This window comes from Mastigoproctus giganteus, chromosome 3, assembly GCF_048544385.1.
Source record: "Mastigoproctus giganteus isolate SK-2022 chromosome 3, ASM4854438v1, whole genome shotgun sequence".
Classification (NCBI taxonomy): domain Eukaryota; kingdom Metazoa; phylum Arthropoda; class Arachnida; order Uropygi; family Thelyphonidae; genus Mastigoproctus; species Mastigoproctus giganteus.
The window spans coordinates 200,478,441-200,497,814 of record NC_143577.1 but is presented as its reverse complement, the minus strand read 5'-3'; the positions used below and the strand labels follow the sequence as shown (position 1 = coordinate 200,497,814).

Genomic DNA, 19,374 nt, shown 5'->3' with positions numbered 1-19,374 from the left:
TACCTACTTGAGTAAATCCCACTTCAGCACACTGTGATCACTGCCACCTAGTGGTTCATTTATCTGCAGATTCTTAATACATGAAGAATCACTACTGATAATCAAATCAAGAGTATTGCTCCTCTAGTTGCTTCCCAGACATGTTGATTTAGAAGACAATCATCCAATAAATCCACAAAAGCCTTGCTAGTGTGCGAGTGACCAACCCACAAATTCCAGTCAATATCTGGGAAATTAAAATCCCCAATTATAAGACTCTCTGATTTACTGGCCCACTATTTCCCTGTACAGTTTCTTATTATACTAATCAGAGTAATTACGGCTATAGCACACTCCTACTCTCAATTTTGATCTACCAATGCTTATGTCACACTGACTCCACACTGCACTGTCCAGTGATGTCGACTGGCTTCACTTCCTTGGATTTTATGTGTTTCTTAACTAATACCATAACCCCTCCTCCCTTCCTATCCTTTCTGTAGATGTTGTACTGCCCAAATTCCAGTTCTGCATTACTTATATCTGTGTGACACCACGTCTCTGATATCCAAACAATATCCGCCTTTGATGATTTGAGAAATACCTCAAACTCATCAAATTTATTTACCAAACTCCTAGCATTGGGTACACGCAAGTATACATGCATCTGTTCTTTTTCTTAGCTACCCTAACACAACCCATGTGTTTACTTGTACCCCAATGACTCCCAGCAGTCTCTGAAATATCCTGCATCTTATTTTCCAAGCTGCTGCTCATTCCAATAGAAGCAGTGCAAGAATCATTTTCACCTCTGCCAGTGGCTACTGTTAATCTATTAGTCCTTGTATCCGCCCAATCTAGCAGTTTTCCGACCCACCTAACACTGTCTCGATAGCATCCGCAAACATTCTTGCACCCTTTCTGCCTAACAGGGGTCATCTCTTCTATCACACTGCCTAACAGGGGCCATCTCTTCTATCAACCCCTTACTTCTACGTCTACTCCCAATCTTCAGTTTCCCCTCCCTCCCACTATTATCTTTCATCTAGCGCAGGCCTTCTTAAACTATGTGTCGCAACCCCATTTGGGGTCGCGTAGCAAAATTCTGGGGTCGCGAGAGATTTTAATGTCAAATATTTAAATACACGATTTTATAACATCTAGATGTGTATTTGTGCAGAGTCACACTCACACACCTGCACACAAACAAAGGGAGGAATGTGCGCGCACACGTGCAGCAAGACTATGATTCAATAATACTGACTGTAATGTGAACTAGTGTAGTATTGACGCTCTTCTAACGTAGTCAATTGTCAGTGTTCCGCCGTAACGAGATTTTAGTTTTTTTTATTTATTCGGTAATTAATAAATCAATTATTATATGCAATATGTTATTTTTATATATTTATTGTATTTTAGGATCAAAATAATTTTTGGCCATGGATAAATGGCTGAACTTAAATAAGAATAGCAATGACGCAGATAATAATGCTACAAACTCTTCTCAGGCAGGCCAAAATATTGAAAAACAGGCATCTTATGTGCAAAAAAGAAAATATGACGAGTCTTTTCTTCAATTTGGCTTTATATTTCAAAATTGTAAGGGTAATGAACAACCTCTTTGTTTGATCTGCAATGAATTATTGGCTCCGGAGAGTATGAAACCATCAAAATTAAAAAGACATCTTGAATCAAAGCATGTTTCGTATGTCAATAAACCAAAAGAATATTTTTAAAGACTGTATAAATCTTTAAATAAAGAAAAAAAATCCTTTGAAAAATTTATAACCGTTAGTGAAAAATGTTTACTAGCGTCATATGAAGTTTCATACTGTATTGCTAAAAATAAAAAGCCGTTCACCATTGGAGAAGATCTTGTATTACCTGCTGCTATTAAAATGGTAGAAATACTACATGGAAGTAAATATGGCGATGATATTCGAAAAATTCCTTTGTCGAACGACACTGTCTCGAATAGAATTTCTGATATTACCAAGGACCAATTAGTGCAACTTATTACAAGAATTAAAGAAAGCCCAAAATTTTCAATTCAGTTGGACGAAACAACTGATATTACTAAATTGGCTCAGTTGTTAGTATATGTCAGGTACGTTTATAAAGAAAGCGTGGAGGAAGAATTGTTATTTTGTCGTCCTATGGAAGACCATACTACAGGGAAAGACATATATTGTAAAGTTGACGAATTTTTAAAAACTGAAGGTTTAGAATGGAAAAATTGCTGTGGAATATGCACAGATGGTGCAAGAGCGATGACCGGCAAAAATTTTGGTTTTAAATCATTTTTTCAAGCTGCTCATTATGATCGTATAACTTTTACTCACTGCCTTATTCACCGAGAGGCCCTTGCAGAAAAAAAATTAGCACCAGAATTGAACGATGTGCTTCAGGATGCTGTTAAGATTATAAATTTTATTAAGAGCCATGCCCTTAACAGCCGCTTATTTTCAAATCTCTGTAAGGATACGGATTCCAACTACACAACTTTATTATTACATGCAGAAGTAAGATGGTTGTCAAGAGGTCAAAGTTTAAGAAGATTATTGCTATTAAAGGACGAGATCGAAATATTTTTAACCGAACGAAAATGTGAACTTGCTGCTTTTTTTCAAAATGACTTATGGCTATCCAAGCTGTGTTATTTGTCAGATATTTTTGCGAAATTAAACGATCTCAACTTGTCTCTCCAAGGAAAAAATTGCGATATATTTACTTCGAATAATAAAATTGAAAGTTTTATCAAAAAGATCAACATTTGGAAAAGTAGGGTAGAAAAAAATTCGTTCGAAATGTTTTCCAGTGTCGACAATTTTATAATCGAGAAAATTCATTGTAAAACTTTTATTGCAAAAATTATTGTAGATCACTTAAAAGTGCTAGAAACACAGTTCCGTACATATTTTATATTAAATATCGATTTCCAAAAAATAGTTTGGATTCAAAAGCCGTTTTGGATTGGCTTAAGTGAGATTGATCACCTGCCACTTAAAGCTCAAGAGGAATTTGCTGAGCTTTCGAGTGACTCAAACTTAAAACTACAATTTCAAAAAAAGTCCTTGACTGAATTCTGGATCGGAACTAGAACTGAATTTCCCACAATCGCTGATATGGCGTTAAATGTACTTCTGCCATTCAACACCACATATTTATGTGAAGTTACTTTCTCAGCTTTAACACATTAAATCCCAGTATCGTTCAGCGCTAAAAAATGTTGAAGAGGTCTTACGTCCAGCAGTGTCAAACATTCCACCAAGATTTAATTTGTTATGCAATAAAAAACAGGCACATCCATCTCATTAAATTTTTTACTTTAATTTTAATTTAATACTTACCACTCAACGACTGCGTTCGAATATAATCGAGCAAACTAAGACGGTCAGAATCCCCTTTTATTTATGTTATTGCAAAAAATGCAATTTTAATGAAAAATAGGGCATATAATTTTTGTAACTATAATAAATACAATTTTACAATTTTTTGTGCAATTTTTAATTTTAGATTTTTGTATGTTTCAAAACGAATTCTAAAACTATATATTTTCATATGTATATTGTTACCTAATAAATAAATCATCAAAAAATATTAATTTATCTTTCTTTTATATTTATATGGGGTCGCCAAGAAACTCGCAATCATAAATGGGGTCGTGAATGAAAAAAGTTTAAGAAGCCCTGATCTAGCGTACAGCCCCTTTGACTGTTTACTGTCCTCGATACAAACACATGTGGAGATGGGACAAATCCCAGGTGCCATCTGACACGAACATACCTTATATCAAAACCCTCATGCCCTTAAAGGTTATGGCAGGTATACATCCCCGTGTACTGTCAAATGAACATGAAAATAACAGTAGTACACTGTCATACGTGACCGTGTACTACTGTCATACGTGACCGTGTACTGCTGTTATTTTCAGAAGTTATCTTGGATCTCAGTTACGACCAGAATTGGAAGTGTACTACAAGGCAGAAGGAATTCCATTCAACATCTTAGTTATTCTTGATAATGCCAAAAGCCATCCACCCAATATTCTTGATGTGTGTTCCAATATCAAGATTTTTTTTTTTCCCGGCAAATACAACCTCAATACTTCAGCCTATGGACCAACATGTGATTAAATCTTTTAAGGCTCAGTATTTAAAGCACATTCTGGCTAATCTAATTGACAAGACCAACCATGACAAATGAGTGTATAGCAATATTCATGAGTCTTTAACATAAAAGATGCTTTAAAATTCATTGATGCTGCATGCCGTGAAGTTCTGCATAACTGTATCCAAAGTTTGTGGCATAAGTTATGTCTAGATCTTAGCAACTCCTTCAAAGGCTCTGATACCGATGAAGATTATGCCAAACTAAAGACAAATGCATGAAACTCGCTAAAAAGAGAGGGTTCACTAACAACTGATGTCAAAGATTTAATTGATTCACATCATCAAGAACTGTCAAATAAAGATCTATTTGCACTGGAGCAGTGTTGTATTCAAGAGGAATGCAGCAGCAAGCAAAAGCCCAGAGGTTAAAGAATAACGGAGTGTGATAGTGAAAGGAATATTAAAAGCATTAAATCTTATAGATGAGGCTCTAAAGTGAAATGTAAAGTTATGCTAAAACTTGGTTGTTTCTATGAGTTGTTGCATCAGAAGAGTGTGTTAAGCTTCTGGAGCAATAGTGCGCCTATTCATAGTGAAATGCTAAAAAACAAAATTCAGTTGTAATAACTTCATTTTTGTTATGGAGATCTTTCAGAATTTATGATAAAGTCCAATTTTTTTCAGAAAAGAGAAATTCATTGATATTTTCTTCCTCGCCAATAATATGCTTTAATGTCATCTGTTCTCGTAGATATGTCAGGGAATACAGGACATATGTTCTGTCCTGTTGATACTCTGGGCAGTCAATTAGGATATGTTTCACTGATAAACATGCTGAACAGCATGGACACTGAAGAGGATCCTCTCCTGTGAGTAGATGGAGGTGAGTCAGATACGTATGTCCCATTCGTGCCCGTGCAAGTACCACTTCTCTTCGCACTGTTTTGGTGCTAGTGTGCCAAAGCTTTGGGCGCCGTTTCAACTGATAGTTTATTATTGGTTTGGATGTGCCATAGATCTTTCCACTGCACGAGACATGCTGTTTGTAGGATGCGGTTTGTTGCTGTCAGAAGCTGCATGAGAAGAGGCAACATGCAAAGCAACTAATGCTGAATTCCTTTTTCAAGCACTAAAGGGAGCAGTCAAGTGAACCCTCCACCTCCTGGGGTGGGGTGGGGGTAGTGTAACACCCCACCCCACCTATCTGGTCCGAATTCAAGGGAATGGAATCTGACCTCGACGATCCCTCTCATCAGTCTACCTAAAGCAACCCTCCACCCAATCTCTCTCTCTCTCTCTCTCTCTCTCTCTCTCTCTCTCTCTCTCTCTCTCTCTCTCTCTCTCTCTCAATTGTTGTTTGTATTGCACTGTATATGTTGGTTATTGTGAACATACTTTTTCTTACTATGCAAAAAAAAAATAAATAAATAAATAAAATAAGTAAATCAATAAAGATGAATGAATCTCTTTGGTTGCTCATTTTCTTTAGAGTGCCCAGTCTTCCAACCAAAGAAAGTGAATGATATATACCAGTAGAGGTAACTTAGCTAAATGTCAGAGTTACTCTCATAGGCCTATTATCACATTTTTTGGTGATTACTTACACTATACGTAAATTTAAATTGCACATGATGTTCTAAAATGTTCTGGAACATAACGCTCACATAAATTAAGAAGTCACTGTATAAATGTTTACAGATGTACAGAAGATTAGTTATGGTCGATATTCACGTTAGTGCTTAATAAACGTGCTTCTCCAAAGCTGTTCCACCATTAAGTATACCTCTCTAAAATACAGAACATTTTAAAATCTGGCACCTCTTAGTCCCTGATGGTGCCAGATTTTAAAGAGTATACTGTATTTTATTCTACATAAAATTAAATTCTTTATTAATACTATTCAATAAGAAATACCTTTTTAAGGCCTTCCAAAGATTTCTTTTCTTTGATTACTGCTTCCAGTTCTTGACTTCTGTTCTCCAACTGATTCCTTAAATTTAAGGAGTTTTTGCAAACCTAAGGATAACATATTTGGAGATTTTCAACTTCAAGTGTGATAATAGTAAAATCAAATTATGTCTATTAAAGATTTTTTAAAATACAACATGCAAATTAGTAATTATGCACACTTCTTTACTGAAAGCTATTATTCCATAGAAATTAGGTATATCAAGACTTGCACTTGCAAGCAGACTACTTAATTCAAGAAAAAAGAGAATCAATTTTTATATGAAATAATAAAAAAGTACTGATTATGTGGATTATAGTAGGTAATATAATTCCTACCAAAAAAAAAGAAAGAAAGAAATGTATACAAACAAGCAAGCAGTACTATACAATGAGATGAGCCTTCAATAATTAGTAAAAATTCCATATCAGTGGAATTTATCTAAAAGGAAAAAAGCATACAAACATGCTGAATATTTATTAAATTTTCTTTAATTTCTTAATAAGGGCAAAACTAAACAAAACTAATAAATATTAATGTAATCATATTGGTCTTTCCCAAATTTATATTTCCCCATTTACACTATATATGCACACTTCATTAACTTAAAAAAAAAAAAAAAAGTGACTGCATCATCATCGAGTAAGGTTGTTATACACTGCTTTCCTATTCCTCCCCATTCAAAAAATAAATAAATAAATAAATAAAAATAGAGCATTAAATACTGGAATTAAAAACTAATAATTAAGACATAGTATATTTTTGGTCCTTGTTTGCAATAAGCAAATTCATAGCATAAGGCTAAGAAACCAATGCACTAAATATATTAGACAACTACAATCTCACACAAAGAACAACAAACAATTTCCCATGACATAAATTAGAACAGCAGAAACTGCAAATGACTTATTTCAAAAGATTTACCATCAATATATGTGCATTGCTGAAAACCATGGTTGCTATAGATGAAACTTTGATAGGATGAGCAATCACTGGTGATAAGACATTGGAACTATGATCTGAAACAAAGCAAGAAAATTGTTTGGAAACAGAATCTCCTCTTTCCAAAAATAGTACCAAACAAATCACACCTGGTGGGAAGGTTATATTTATTATTTTCATTAATATAAAAGGAATTATTTATCAACATGCACATTTTTTATGTAACTACTTTCAATACTCAGTGTGCTGTCTGAAAGTTCTAAAAAGCTTCTAGGCATAAACTTAGAAGAGGTCCTTTAATCTTTTACGAGAAAGTTTCTGGGCAACCATTTTTTTTTTTTAGGAATTTGTGAAGTTTTAAAAAAATTGAAAAATAGTTACATAAATGTCTTTAAACATTTTTTTTTTTTTTTTTCTGTTTTGACTTTAAAACTGAACATTGCTCTTGATTTTATTTTCAAAAATGCAAACCAAAAGCAAAGTTTCGTAAAAAAACAAATTAGAAAAAATAGTGACACTAAAGTAGCCCGTACAAAAACTGGAGGAAAATGACATAGGCATAATGTATCTTCTTGTTGATTGAAGTGACCAGGTTTACAGATAATTTCTCCAGTTGTATATAATTGGAGTTGAATAGCACCGACACTTATCAATGCAAAATCACTAAATAGTCAGATCAGAACAATTATTTGAAAATGTTTATAAATATCTGAAGAAGAACATATATGGAGAGAGAAAACATGTTTTTTTTTAAAAAGATAAGTAACATGGGGTGTCATATTTATCTATATAACAGTTTCTTCTATAATACTTCAAACAGGTAAAATGTTAATGTGGAGGATTATATTTTAACTGATGCCTGTTTTGATCTCTGTTATTCAAACAACTGTATCAGAAATTTTTTTGAGTATATAAATATCCAACTGTGTCAGAAATTTTAAGCCAGCTGAGAAAATAAAAATCACTTTATCAGATAATAAAAAATAAATTTCATGTGAAAATACAGCAAGGTCGATAAAAGTTCTTTTATTAAAATATAAGATATCACTGTACACTACAAATGAATGGCTTTTATGAAAACCTAAAAGCCATTCATAAGTTTAATGTAGCCATTAATTAATTAAATTATTTATATCATAATAAATCTTTATTAAAAGATTGTAAATAGTCTACAAGAAAATAATAATATTTAAGCAATTGAATCTTTTCAAAACAAAGCATTCTTAATGTCATTTCACTTCTGTATATAAATAAAAATATTATGCCATGTGCCTTTTCTGCAAGCAGATTTTAAACTGCAGTGAACATTGCAATAGTCTCAGTACTCACAACAGCAAATGCCTATATGAGTTGTTTAAGTATTACACTACTTTCAAACAAATGTCATCACTGGAAGGCCAGTCTGCCATTTATATTTATTTAATCTGGAAGTGGTTGTATTCTTGATAATAAGAAAATTGGTTGTGCAACACCTGGCAGATACCCAACATTGTTTTATATTTCAGAAAAGTTTTTAAACTTTTTAAAATTCTGACTGCTTGACTCTTATAATGGATTGCAATGCACGTTCAATACAATTTTTAAAAAAATTTTTAATGAATTAAATTTCCAAAGTGTGTAATTGTCAATGAAATAATTTTTAATAATGCTGCTGAAATCAAAAGAAAACATTATAAACATAACATTTAAACAATCAGTCCCTTTCGCTTTTCCAATTCAGAAAACCATTCACCTAGCAAAAATTCAAACTTATGCATGTGTTATATACATATATATATATATATATATATATAACATAATATATGTTATATGTGTTATAATACAGGGTGTCTCAAAAATATTGGTACAAACGTTTAGGGGAGGTAGGTAACATCTAAAGGAATGTGAATCGCATAGGAACCTATAACCGGAAACGTCACCGTAAGTCGTTACACGGCGCTGTTCATCAGTTCGCGCGAGAGAAAATTTCTGGTTTACTCGTTGAAGCAGTAGTCGCCGCATGAAGAACATGCATCAATATACGAACTGTGAGCTGACAGACATGCACCTAGTGTATGGATTAGCAGAGGGCATTGGTCGAGCCGCTCAACGAATTTATGGAGAACGTTTCCCAGACAGACAGACACGTACCGGACCACCGTTTGTTTGCGCGTGTGCATCAATTTTGCGATTATGGGTCATTTAGAGGTAACAGGAGTAGTGCGGGCAGACCCGCACTACTCCTGTTTCTTCCATGGCGGGAGTTCAACGCGAACTCCCGCCATGGAAGAAAGTGTGTTGAATGCTGTCCAGAATAATCCTACTACCAGCACACGTGCTGTTCCCTCTGCCTTAGGAGTGTCTCGTTGCATGTACAGCATGTCTGGCACGACGATTCCTTACACCCCTTTCATCTCCAAAAGGTTCAGTTACTACTCCCCCAAGATCATCCTGCACGTGTGGCTTTTGCGCAGTGGTTTCTCCAAGAAAGTGTTCAAGACTTGAATTTTCCAGCCTATGTTTTGTTCACAGATGAGGCTTATTTCATTCGGGAAGACTTATTCAATCAGCACAATGCTCATGTGTGGGATCACGACAACCCACACTGTGTGCGCCCCCATGCGGCACAACATCGCTTCGCAATAAATGTGGGCAGGTAGGTCGGTGACTGCTTAGTCAGCCCATACCTGTTACCATCCCGCATGAACTCCGCTAAATATCGGATCTTTCTTGAACAAGTTCTACCAGAGTTACTTGACAATGTTCCAGCAAATGAGAGACGCAACATTTGGTTTCAACATGATGGGGCCCCTGCACATTATGGAAGGTGTGTTCGTGACCATTTGAACAGGCGTTTTGGGCGTCGATGGATTGGCCGTGGTGGACCCGTTGACTGGCCCCCACTCTCACCTGATTTATCGAGCCTTGATTTCTTTCTGTGGGGGGCCCCTCAAATCTATTGTGTATGAATCGCCTGTGATGACGGAAATGGATCTCGTGGTGAGACTCGTCTGCGCTGCTGCTACTGTCAAAGAAACTCTAGGTGTGTTCAACCGTGTCCGTAAATCCATGTTGCTTCGGTGTCACGCATGCATCGTGTCTCATGGTGGAACCTTCGAGCATCTGTTGTAACATCATGAAATGCATCCATCTCACACTCCATTGTTAATATTATGTCAAATAAATGTTTGCCACTAATTACTGTCTTGTGTCATTTCTGCTTCTTGTGCCCCTGCTACTACTTTCCCGTGACGTTTCCGGTTATGGGTTCCTGTTTGTTTGTTTGTTATTTGGTTTTTAGGAGCATTAGCAACTAAGGCCATATTGCTCCAGGGGATATGTGGTGGTCATTCCCTGAGCTTTCCGCATCCTCCTTATTTGGTGGTCACGGGCTCGAACCCCGGTCCAATCAAGAAGCGTGTGCCAGACACTGCTGCTCCTGCCCACCTGGCTACGGAGGCGCCTTATGGGTTCCTATGCGATTCGCATTCCTTTAGATGTTACCTACCTCCCCTAAACGTTTGTACCAATATTTTTGAGACACCCTGTATATATTAAAATGTTTTGTTAAATAAATAAATATATAAATACAGTAAACCCTCGCTAATTTGGAGAGAGGTCACCAGGATTAAGCAATGATCCAAATTAGAGAAGCAAAAGATAGTCCTAAAAGAAAAAAAAAAAAAAAAAAACTTAAGGAACACAAATAAATGGAAAATTTAATATAGTAGGTAGTGCTGATGAAAACAAATATATATATATATATATATATATATATATATATATATATATAAAAAACCACTGTAGAGCCTTTATTTAAAATTATAAAAAGACAATATGTTTATCCCTTGATAGAGGGATAAATGTATTGTCTCTTGTCTTTTCATACAATTATCAGGTGGCACTGGCATAGCACGCTAACACCACTTGATTGTTGCTGCGAATAACACTTAAATAAAGCTTCTTCCAGCTTCCTTTGGCTTTTTTAATGTCTGTCTATTTGATACACTGCATTTATCACTCCCCACATTGGATTTTAAAGGAAATGTCTTTATAGATTCCTTTTGTTTTTTAATATCTCACACGGCCTATTAGCCAATGCCAAATTCTTCAGAAATTTTTTTTTTTTTCAGGAACATCATTTTCAAATTGTTCTATCACTTTGAGCTTGTTAATGATGGTTAAAAAAATAGTTTTCCTTTTATTTCACTTTTTAATTCTTTAGAACTCATAATTAAAAAATACATTAACTTATGTATATATGTATAAAGAAGTACGCAAATGAAGCGATATAAGCAATAACATCCGTCCAACTCGGTGTCAAAAATGATACTGAAGAATATGCAAGACAATGTAATGTACGTTCCATCTCTCTCTCTCTCTCTCTCTCTCTCTCTCTCTCTCTCTCTCTCTCTCTCTCTCTCTCTCTCTCTCTCTCTCTGTGTGTGCAAGCAATCAGCCTTCCTAAATCCCATGTCTTTCATAGACATCACTAATAATAACAGAGATAAATCATTTTATTATTATTATTAAAAAAATAAAAAAATTTCTGAATTACCCCGAGAGAGAGAGAGAGAGAAGGGAATCATCAAGAAGAAGAATGATGATATGCAGCTCAGGACCCTGGGTGTGCCAAGCCCATACTCACTAGATGTGAGCCCCTGGGGTTATACAACTTATACATAAACAGAGTATCTAATTTCTCAACAAGCAGCAACTCTCAGGTGAGAAATGTATTTATCTGTGTTATGCTGAAACCAAAAGTAGGAATACAGTCAAAAGTAGCTGGACCCGACAGGATCTTTCAATATATAATTCTGGAAAAGCAATGTGCAGAATTATATGTTCACTTTCAAAATTACTGAAATAAAATTTTCTATATTTAGGAAGGTACGGAAGGTTTCAGCCATTAGGAAATACGTTGACCACTGCTGCATAAAAATTCTCTGAAATAAATAAATTAAATTCTTTTAAATAAATGGCACACTTTACAGGGATATTATTTGTCTACAAGTAGAGCAATACCTATGCAGCTTGTGAAACAGAAATTTGTTCTACTGGGCAAGGGTAGGCGAAATGCATGAAAAAATAGTCAATGTTTCATTACTAATACATATTAACTAGGCCATATAGCTTTTACTCTACGGCAAGCCCTCGTTATAACGTGGTTCGCTTTACGCTGATTCACTATAACGCTGTTCTTATATTATAACCTGTATCTGATTATAACGCTGTCATAGATCACTATACAGATTGCATTTTTGGCATATTTAATGAAATAGTTTCATTTGATGGAGTCGATAGCTTGAAAATGAATATCAAAACAGCATTAAAACGTTTCCCATGCTCAGTGAAATTTTCTTGCACGCTAATTTAATTGCAGTACAGTGACTTGTTACGTAGTTCCGAGATCAACATTTTAAAAAATCATCAAGTATACTGCTTGTAATATTTTCATTATATGCATTTATCCAAAGTCTAATCATCACTCAGTACAGTATTAGACATTGTGCATAACAGACAGTTTACTCAAACATTGTATCATAATTAATGCAACCAACACAGTTATTACATTTTCGAAGGGTTAATAATAGCGGATAAGAATGAAAAAGCAACAACGTCTGGACGCAGCACAAAGACTATAAATGTAAGAAAAAGACTATCTTAAAATTAAATTAGACATTTTGAAGCGAATCGATTCTGGTCAATGACAAACAGATGTGTGCAATAATTTAGGACTGGCATATTTAACTGTAAGAACAATTATAAAAAATAAAGAATTAATTTTAGCATTGGAAAAGACAGCTATTTCCACTGCAAGCAACTAGGGCAAGGCCAGCTATTAGGATTGAAATGGTGAGACTTGAACTAATTTTATTGAAGACAATATCCAATGCAGAATTCAGTTGTTAAATATTATTAAAAAAAAAAAAAAAAGAGAGAGAGAGAGAGAGAGAGAGAGAGAGAGAGAGAGAGAGATTAGCCTATATGATGAAATGAAGAAAACAACTCACCTTAAAAAAAAAAAAAAAAAAAAAAACGTTGAACCATTTAAAAGTAGTAAGGGCTGGTTGAATAGATTTAAAATCCAGGGAGAAGCCGCAAATGCAGATCAAGGAGCCGAAACTTTCAAAAAATAACTTGTTAAAATTATTGAAGAAGGGTATTATGTGTTATACTTCTCAACAAGTTTTTAACATAGATGAAGCAGGACTTCTTTGGAAAAGAAGTCCTGCTTCATCTATACCTAAAAGAAGTTTCATATTAAAAGAATAAAAAAAGATGCCACATTTCAAAGCTTTACTGCTGGGTGGTAACGCTGCAGGAGATTTAAAATTAAAACCCCTTTTAGTTTACCAGGAACAGGGCCAAAGTCGACAACCCAAAATCGACACATTTTTCATGATTAAATTCATCAAATAAATTAAATCAATTAAAATCAATTTAGATCAATTAAATTCATGATTTTAATTGGAATTTTAAGTTTAATTTTGAAACGTAAGTAGTTACCATATAATTATATATGTGTGTAATGCATATAATTATATACGTATGTAATGCAGAATATTTTATATGAAAAAAGTATATATATATTTGAATATTAAATATTTTTAACCGACATTTGTGCATCTTTTCACTACCATTTATTATTGATTAGGAAATATCCCATGGCACCGACCGCAATTCACAAATACATAAGTTACACCTTATGGGAATGCGGCGCTCGCTAGCACGGATTCACTTAGCGCTCTGTTTTTCTGGAACAAATTATCAGCATTAAGTGGGGGTTAATGCTGATAAATATTTGTAAAAGAATAAGAGAGGTTTATTTCAATATGATACGTAAGAGGGGTTACCATTGGTTGGCTGGGACCGCTTTAAGTTATAAATATGAAAAATATCGATCAATCAATACGATACTTAACACTTTCGTATGATACACTCCAGAAATTAAAACGAAAACAATTAAAATCAAAAATCTTACATTACAGTAAGAAATAATTAACAATAATTAAAAACCAAATGAACACAATTAAAAATTAAGTAAAAAAATTAATTTAGCAAAAAAACTGCAAAACGATTTTTTGGCTCAGTTAAAGGAATTGAAGGCCAGAACATACAATATTCCTGCAATTTTTGGTCAGGTAAAATTACACAAGACTGGATTTCCTATTCGGCCTATTGTTTCCTACAGAAATTCGGCATTAAGGAAAGAAAATCGTTTTGCAATTTTTTTGTTAAATTAATTTTTTACTTAATTTTTAATTGTGTTCATTTGATTTTTAATTATATTCATTTTAATTTCTGGAGAGTATCATATGGAAGTGTTCTACGTATCATATTGACGTAAACTTATCTTATTCTTTTACAACTATTGATATCAATGTAGAACGTATTGAGCATTATAGCTCTGGTTCATACTATTATATTAAATATTACAAGTTTGTATTTGCTATTGTGATTTCAATAATGTAAATAGTCACTTCTGCCAAGAAAAATAATATCCTGTTAAACTTCTGATGGGGTGGATGAATTTTCCTCAGTTATGCATGCATGGATACATCCCCACAAGCAAGGTCTAAAAACACTAAATCTGGTAAACTGGAGGAGACCCAGTCTAGTGTGAATTTTTCTCAATTATGCAAACTCACTTCTGAAAACTTTTGAAAGTTTTTACTTTTTTTTTTCACAACAAACTGTTTCAAGATAAAGTGATGTAATTTATTTACAGTGCATTAAAACAACCTTCAAAACTAAAAATAAATAAATAAAATATTCATTTATTACAAATACAGCAAGCTCATCACAGCACTAGGCTAGGGGAATAAATTCAGTACAAAGGAGATAAATATAAAAACAAATATACAGCAGAATTTATATATACATTTTAACAATGAATAGGAATTATAATGATCAAGATTTAAAAAATAAATAAATAAATAAATAAAAAAAAAATACACACACACACACACACACACACACACACACACACACACACACACACACACACACACACACACACACACACACACACACACACACACGAGGGGCATTCAAAAAATAAATTATACCTGCTGCCATCTCTTGGTATAATTGATCAATAAATATGGCACCTCAAGGAATGGAGTTCATATCATAGGCAAGTTTCTTTAACGTAGCGGTAACAGTTGTGTAGGAACAAGTGTTCATAATGGTATGTCAGCTAGAACGTTACTCCAAGTTCAAGGTAGTGGAACAGTACCATTTTTGTGGCCGAAACGTCTGAATTGTTCTGACTTTCATCATGAAATAACAGCAGTGTATGGGAAAAATGCAATGTTGCGTACAGCTATAGTAAAGTGGTGCCAGCAGTTTGAAAGTGATCGCATAGAATTGATGGATGCTGATCCAAAAGGAAGGCCATCAAAGTCAACCACTGCAGACATGATTCAAGTTGATGAAATGATTCGCAATAATCAAACACCGACAGTTGCAGAAATGGCAAAGGAGTTGGATATTTCGATAGGCAGCATTCATTCCATCATTCGTGAACATCTTGACCATCATAAATCGTGTGCGCGATGGGTTCCTCGTTCACTACCAGATGACAAAGGTCAACGTTTTTTGTCTTCGCTAGCCTTCCTTCAATGCTATTCTGTGGAAGGCCATGACTTCTTATGCTGCATCACCACTAGTGATGAAACGGTGCACCATTTCACTCCAGAAATGAAGAGAGCATCTATGGAATGGAGACACACAACATCGCTGGTGCGGAGAGAAATTCAAAGTTGCACCTTCAACAGGAAAAGTCATGGCCACTGTGTTTTTCGACTGCAAAGGAGTTGTTTACATGGAATTTATGGCAAAAGGCACAACAATTAATGCTGCCTCATACTGCCAAACATTACGGTCTTTGCAAACAGCCATGAAAAACAAGAGGCCTGGAAAGTTAACCAAAGGTGTTGTTCTCATTCAGGACAACACCACGCCACACAATGCATGCACAACACGATACTTGCTCCAAAGTTTTGGATGGGAGGCATGGCAACATCCACCATACAGTCCCGATCTTTCGCCTTGTGACTATCACATCTTCGGCAAGCTGAAAAAAGATCTAGGGGGACAACGATTTGCAAACGATGAGCAGGTGCAAGAGCAGTTCGACAGTGACTGAAAGACCAAGGAGTGGATTTTTATCATCAGGTAATCGAACATTTAGTCACACGTTTCGAGAAATCAGTCACCAACTCAGTGAATATGTGGAAAAGTAGTGCAAGGTATGTGCTTTCTATTGCATAACGTTACATATCTCAATAAATGTCTCTTGGGCTACAATGGTAAAGTGTAACTTATTTTTTGATTTACCCTCGTGTGTGTGTATATATATATATATTATTTAAGATATTAGTTGTAGTGGTAAGTTCTAATAATGCAATAATAGACAATGTTAAGCCGGCTATAATGTATAATACGAAAGCTAGTAAGTTATAGCTTCTCAAGCAACCCAACGCCTTATGCAAGTGCCCAATGCAAACTGGAAAAAATATATATATATATGCCAAATAAAGTAAGGAAAACCTTACATATCAATAAAATTAAAAGAAAAATTAAAATGTTAATTATAGGCAATTAGATACATTGAAAGGGACTTTGAGGGCTAACCCTTTCAATGTATCAACCATAATTAATGAGCTATCTATTTCTGTAGTCATCGTCCAGCATAACTGTGTCCAAATGATAGTCAGGTAGTATAAGATAACCAGGTAGAATCAAATAACATTAAAGATGTATAACAACCATCCAAAGGAAGTAACCATCCATTACAATAAGATATTTATGTTGATATATCCCAATTTAGTAGTAAGCTGGCAAGATGACTGTTAGCCCGATGGATAGCCAAATTTTAAATTATAGAAAGAGATCCATCTGTAGTTAGACTTATACGTATGTAGTATATAATATATAATCACGGTAGAATCAGCAATTTCCAAGTAACAGTAGAAGCATAAGCTAACCAAGACGAACAGAAAAGGTCAAAGTATAGATATAGTACCTCAATCCACCTCGAATTACTCTAATAGTTCATGAGGTATGAAAAATAGGGATCTTACAGCAAAAGTTAAATCATAAATTAACTTCGGATATAACCGGGAACATAAATTCCCATCCCTTATAGTAAGGGATCCTGGTTATGGCAAGCAAGGTAAAGTCCTTTAGTATAAGCTAAAAATATATATAAGAAAACTGCTTACCACCGTAAAGCAAAAGTACGAAAGACCGAATGAATCGGCACGTATTGAATATATGCTTACCGACCAAAGCCCCCCCCCCCAGGAAAAGTAGTTATTATCACTAAATCACTATAATTAATTCTAATATATGGAGCGCCCTCTGCAATTTTGCATATGCTGTTTAAAAAACATATAGAAATGCCAACAAATAGATATCTCTCGAAGTAGCTGCAGCTATATATATATATATATATATATATATATATATATATATATGTGAAGGGATGCATTGGGGAACTTTCTGTCCATTTATTTGAGTCTGGAGAGTTTGGATTTGAATTGTCGTTGTCATTTCTTGAATTTTCTGTTTGGAGGAGCTATTATGTTGGCTGTTTGGTGAATCGCTTGCAGAGGTAATTAACTTTACAAGAAGCATGATTACAGACTCGTTGATCAATGTTGCAAAGGCTTTGTTTTTAAGTTTTCATAAAGTTGTTGCCTGGATATTTTGGGAAAATTAAGTTTACTATTCAGCCATCTAAGAACCCAATACTCTAGGGCAGTGGTTCTTAAAGTGGGTGCCACTTACTCTTTATAGGGATGCCGTGATGTCAAACTTAGCATTGGCTTACATCGTGGCCGTCACTACAAAAGGTCGTTGAATTTCACGTATATTAGAAGTCGCCATGAAAGAATTGCTGACCGCATCGCAGTGTTCATGTACTAGTAAAATAATAAGAGGAGTTTACCTCAATATAGTACATAGAACACTTCCGTATGATACCCTCCAGAAATTAAAACGGAAAAAACGAAAAAAAATCGACAACTTACCGGTACATTAAAGTAAAATATAAATAATTAAATAATCAATTTAACACAATTCAAAATCAAATTAACGCAATTAAAAGAATCTAATTTAATTTAATAAAGTCATTAAACTTTCTAAATTTCACGCTTACCCGGGACTCGAACAAAATACAATTTAGCATCTATCGGAAACCCACAAACACCGGTATGCTTCTACATTATAATAGCTACCACCCGTTCACCTACAAAAGATCGGTTATCTTTAATCAATTTCTAAATGCCTATAAATATTCAACGACGGATTCTGCTTTGGACTCAGAAATACAAATATTAACTAGCAGATTCTTGAACAGGGGTTATCCCATTAACACAATAAATCGAATTAGGGTACAAGCTAAGGATAGGATACAAAATACTGCACCAATCAACAATAGTAATATCAAAAAATACTTTATTTCTGTCCCATATGTTGAACAGTGGCACAAACAGCTTAACAGATTCTTTAAAGATACCGAATTTAAAATTATAGCTAGGCCTATACGGAAGTTACACACTATACTGAACAATCGCTCGGTTCTTTCCGCGTTCGCAACACAAATTAATGATCTAGTATACAACATTTCTTGCGGTGATTGCGACTCGTCTTATCAGGGTTCGACGCGGTTTTCTCTTAATATTCGTGTAAATCAACACGAAGCCTCAGTTCGTGCTTCTCGTTCAGCAGCGTCAGAATTAGCCTTTCATGCCATTAACGAAAAACATACTTTTTTATTTAACGAGGCCAAAATACTTAACGTTCAACGTAATTATACGCGACTATAAATTGCAGAAACCGTTGAAATTAAATTACACGAGAATTCTGTTAATGTTCGGCGGCCATATTTGATCTCCGATGCGTGGACCTTTACGCGCATGCGCGAAGACACATAATCACTATTTAAGTTGCAGGTTTAGCCTGATTCGGTAATTTTCATTCCTGTGATCAGCTTCAGGAAGGAAAATCGTTTTGAATTTTTTCGTTAGATTCTTTTAATTGCGTTAATTTGAATTTTAATTGTTTTGAATTGATTTTGAATTGTGTTAAATTGATTATTTAATTATTTATATTTTACTTTAATTATTTATATTTTACTTTAATGTACCGGTAAGTTGTCGATTTTTTCGTTTTTTCCGTTTTAATTTCTGGAGGGTATCATACGGAAGTGTTCCACGTACTATATTGAGGTAAACTCCTCTCATTAATTTACTAATAGAACACTTCCGTATGATACCCTCCAGAAATTAAAACGGAAAAAACGAAAAAAATCGACAACTTACCGGTACATTAAAGTAAAATATAAATAATTAAATAATCAATTTAACACAATTCAAAATCAAATTAACGCAATTAAAAGAA

General features: G+C 34.5%; 1 protein-coding gene across 5 annotated transcripts in view; it reads right to left on the bottom strand.

The window, feature by feature from the left end:
• The window catches only part of LOC150088570 (uncharacterized), a 453,076-nt gene that overhangs the window by 119,831 nt on the left and 313,871 nt on the right, over window positions 1–19,374 (bottom strand). For all 5 annotated transcript variants that reach the window (XR_016546740.1, XM_090369575.1, XM_090369576.1 and 2 more), the window contains one exon: window positions 6,006–6,107. Coding sequence is in view for 4 of the 5 variants with exons in the window: in XM_090369575.1 (XP_090225701.1) it covers window positions 6,006–6,107 (102 nt within the window). In the remaining variant the exon portion in view is untranslated. The remainder of the gene's footprint in view (window positions 1–6,005; window positions 6,108–19,374) is intronic.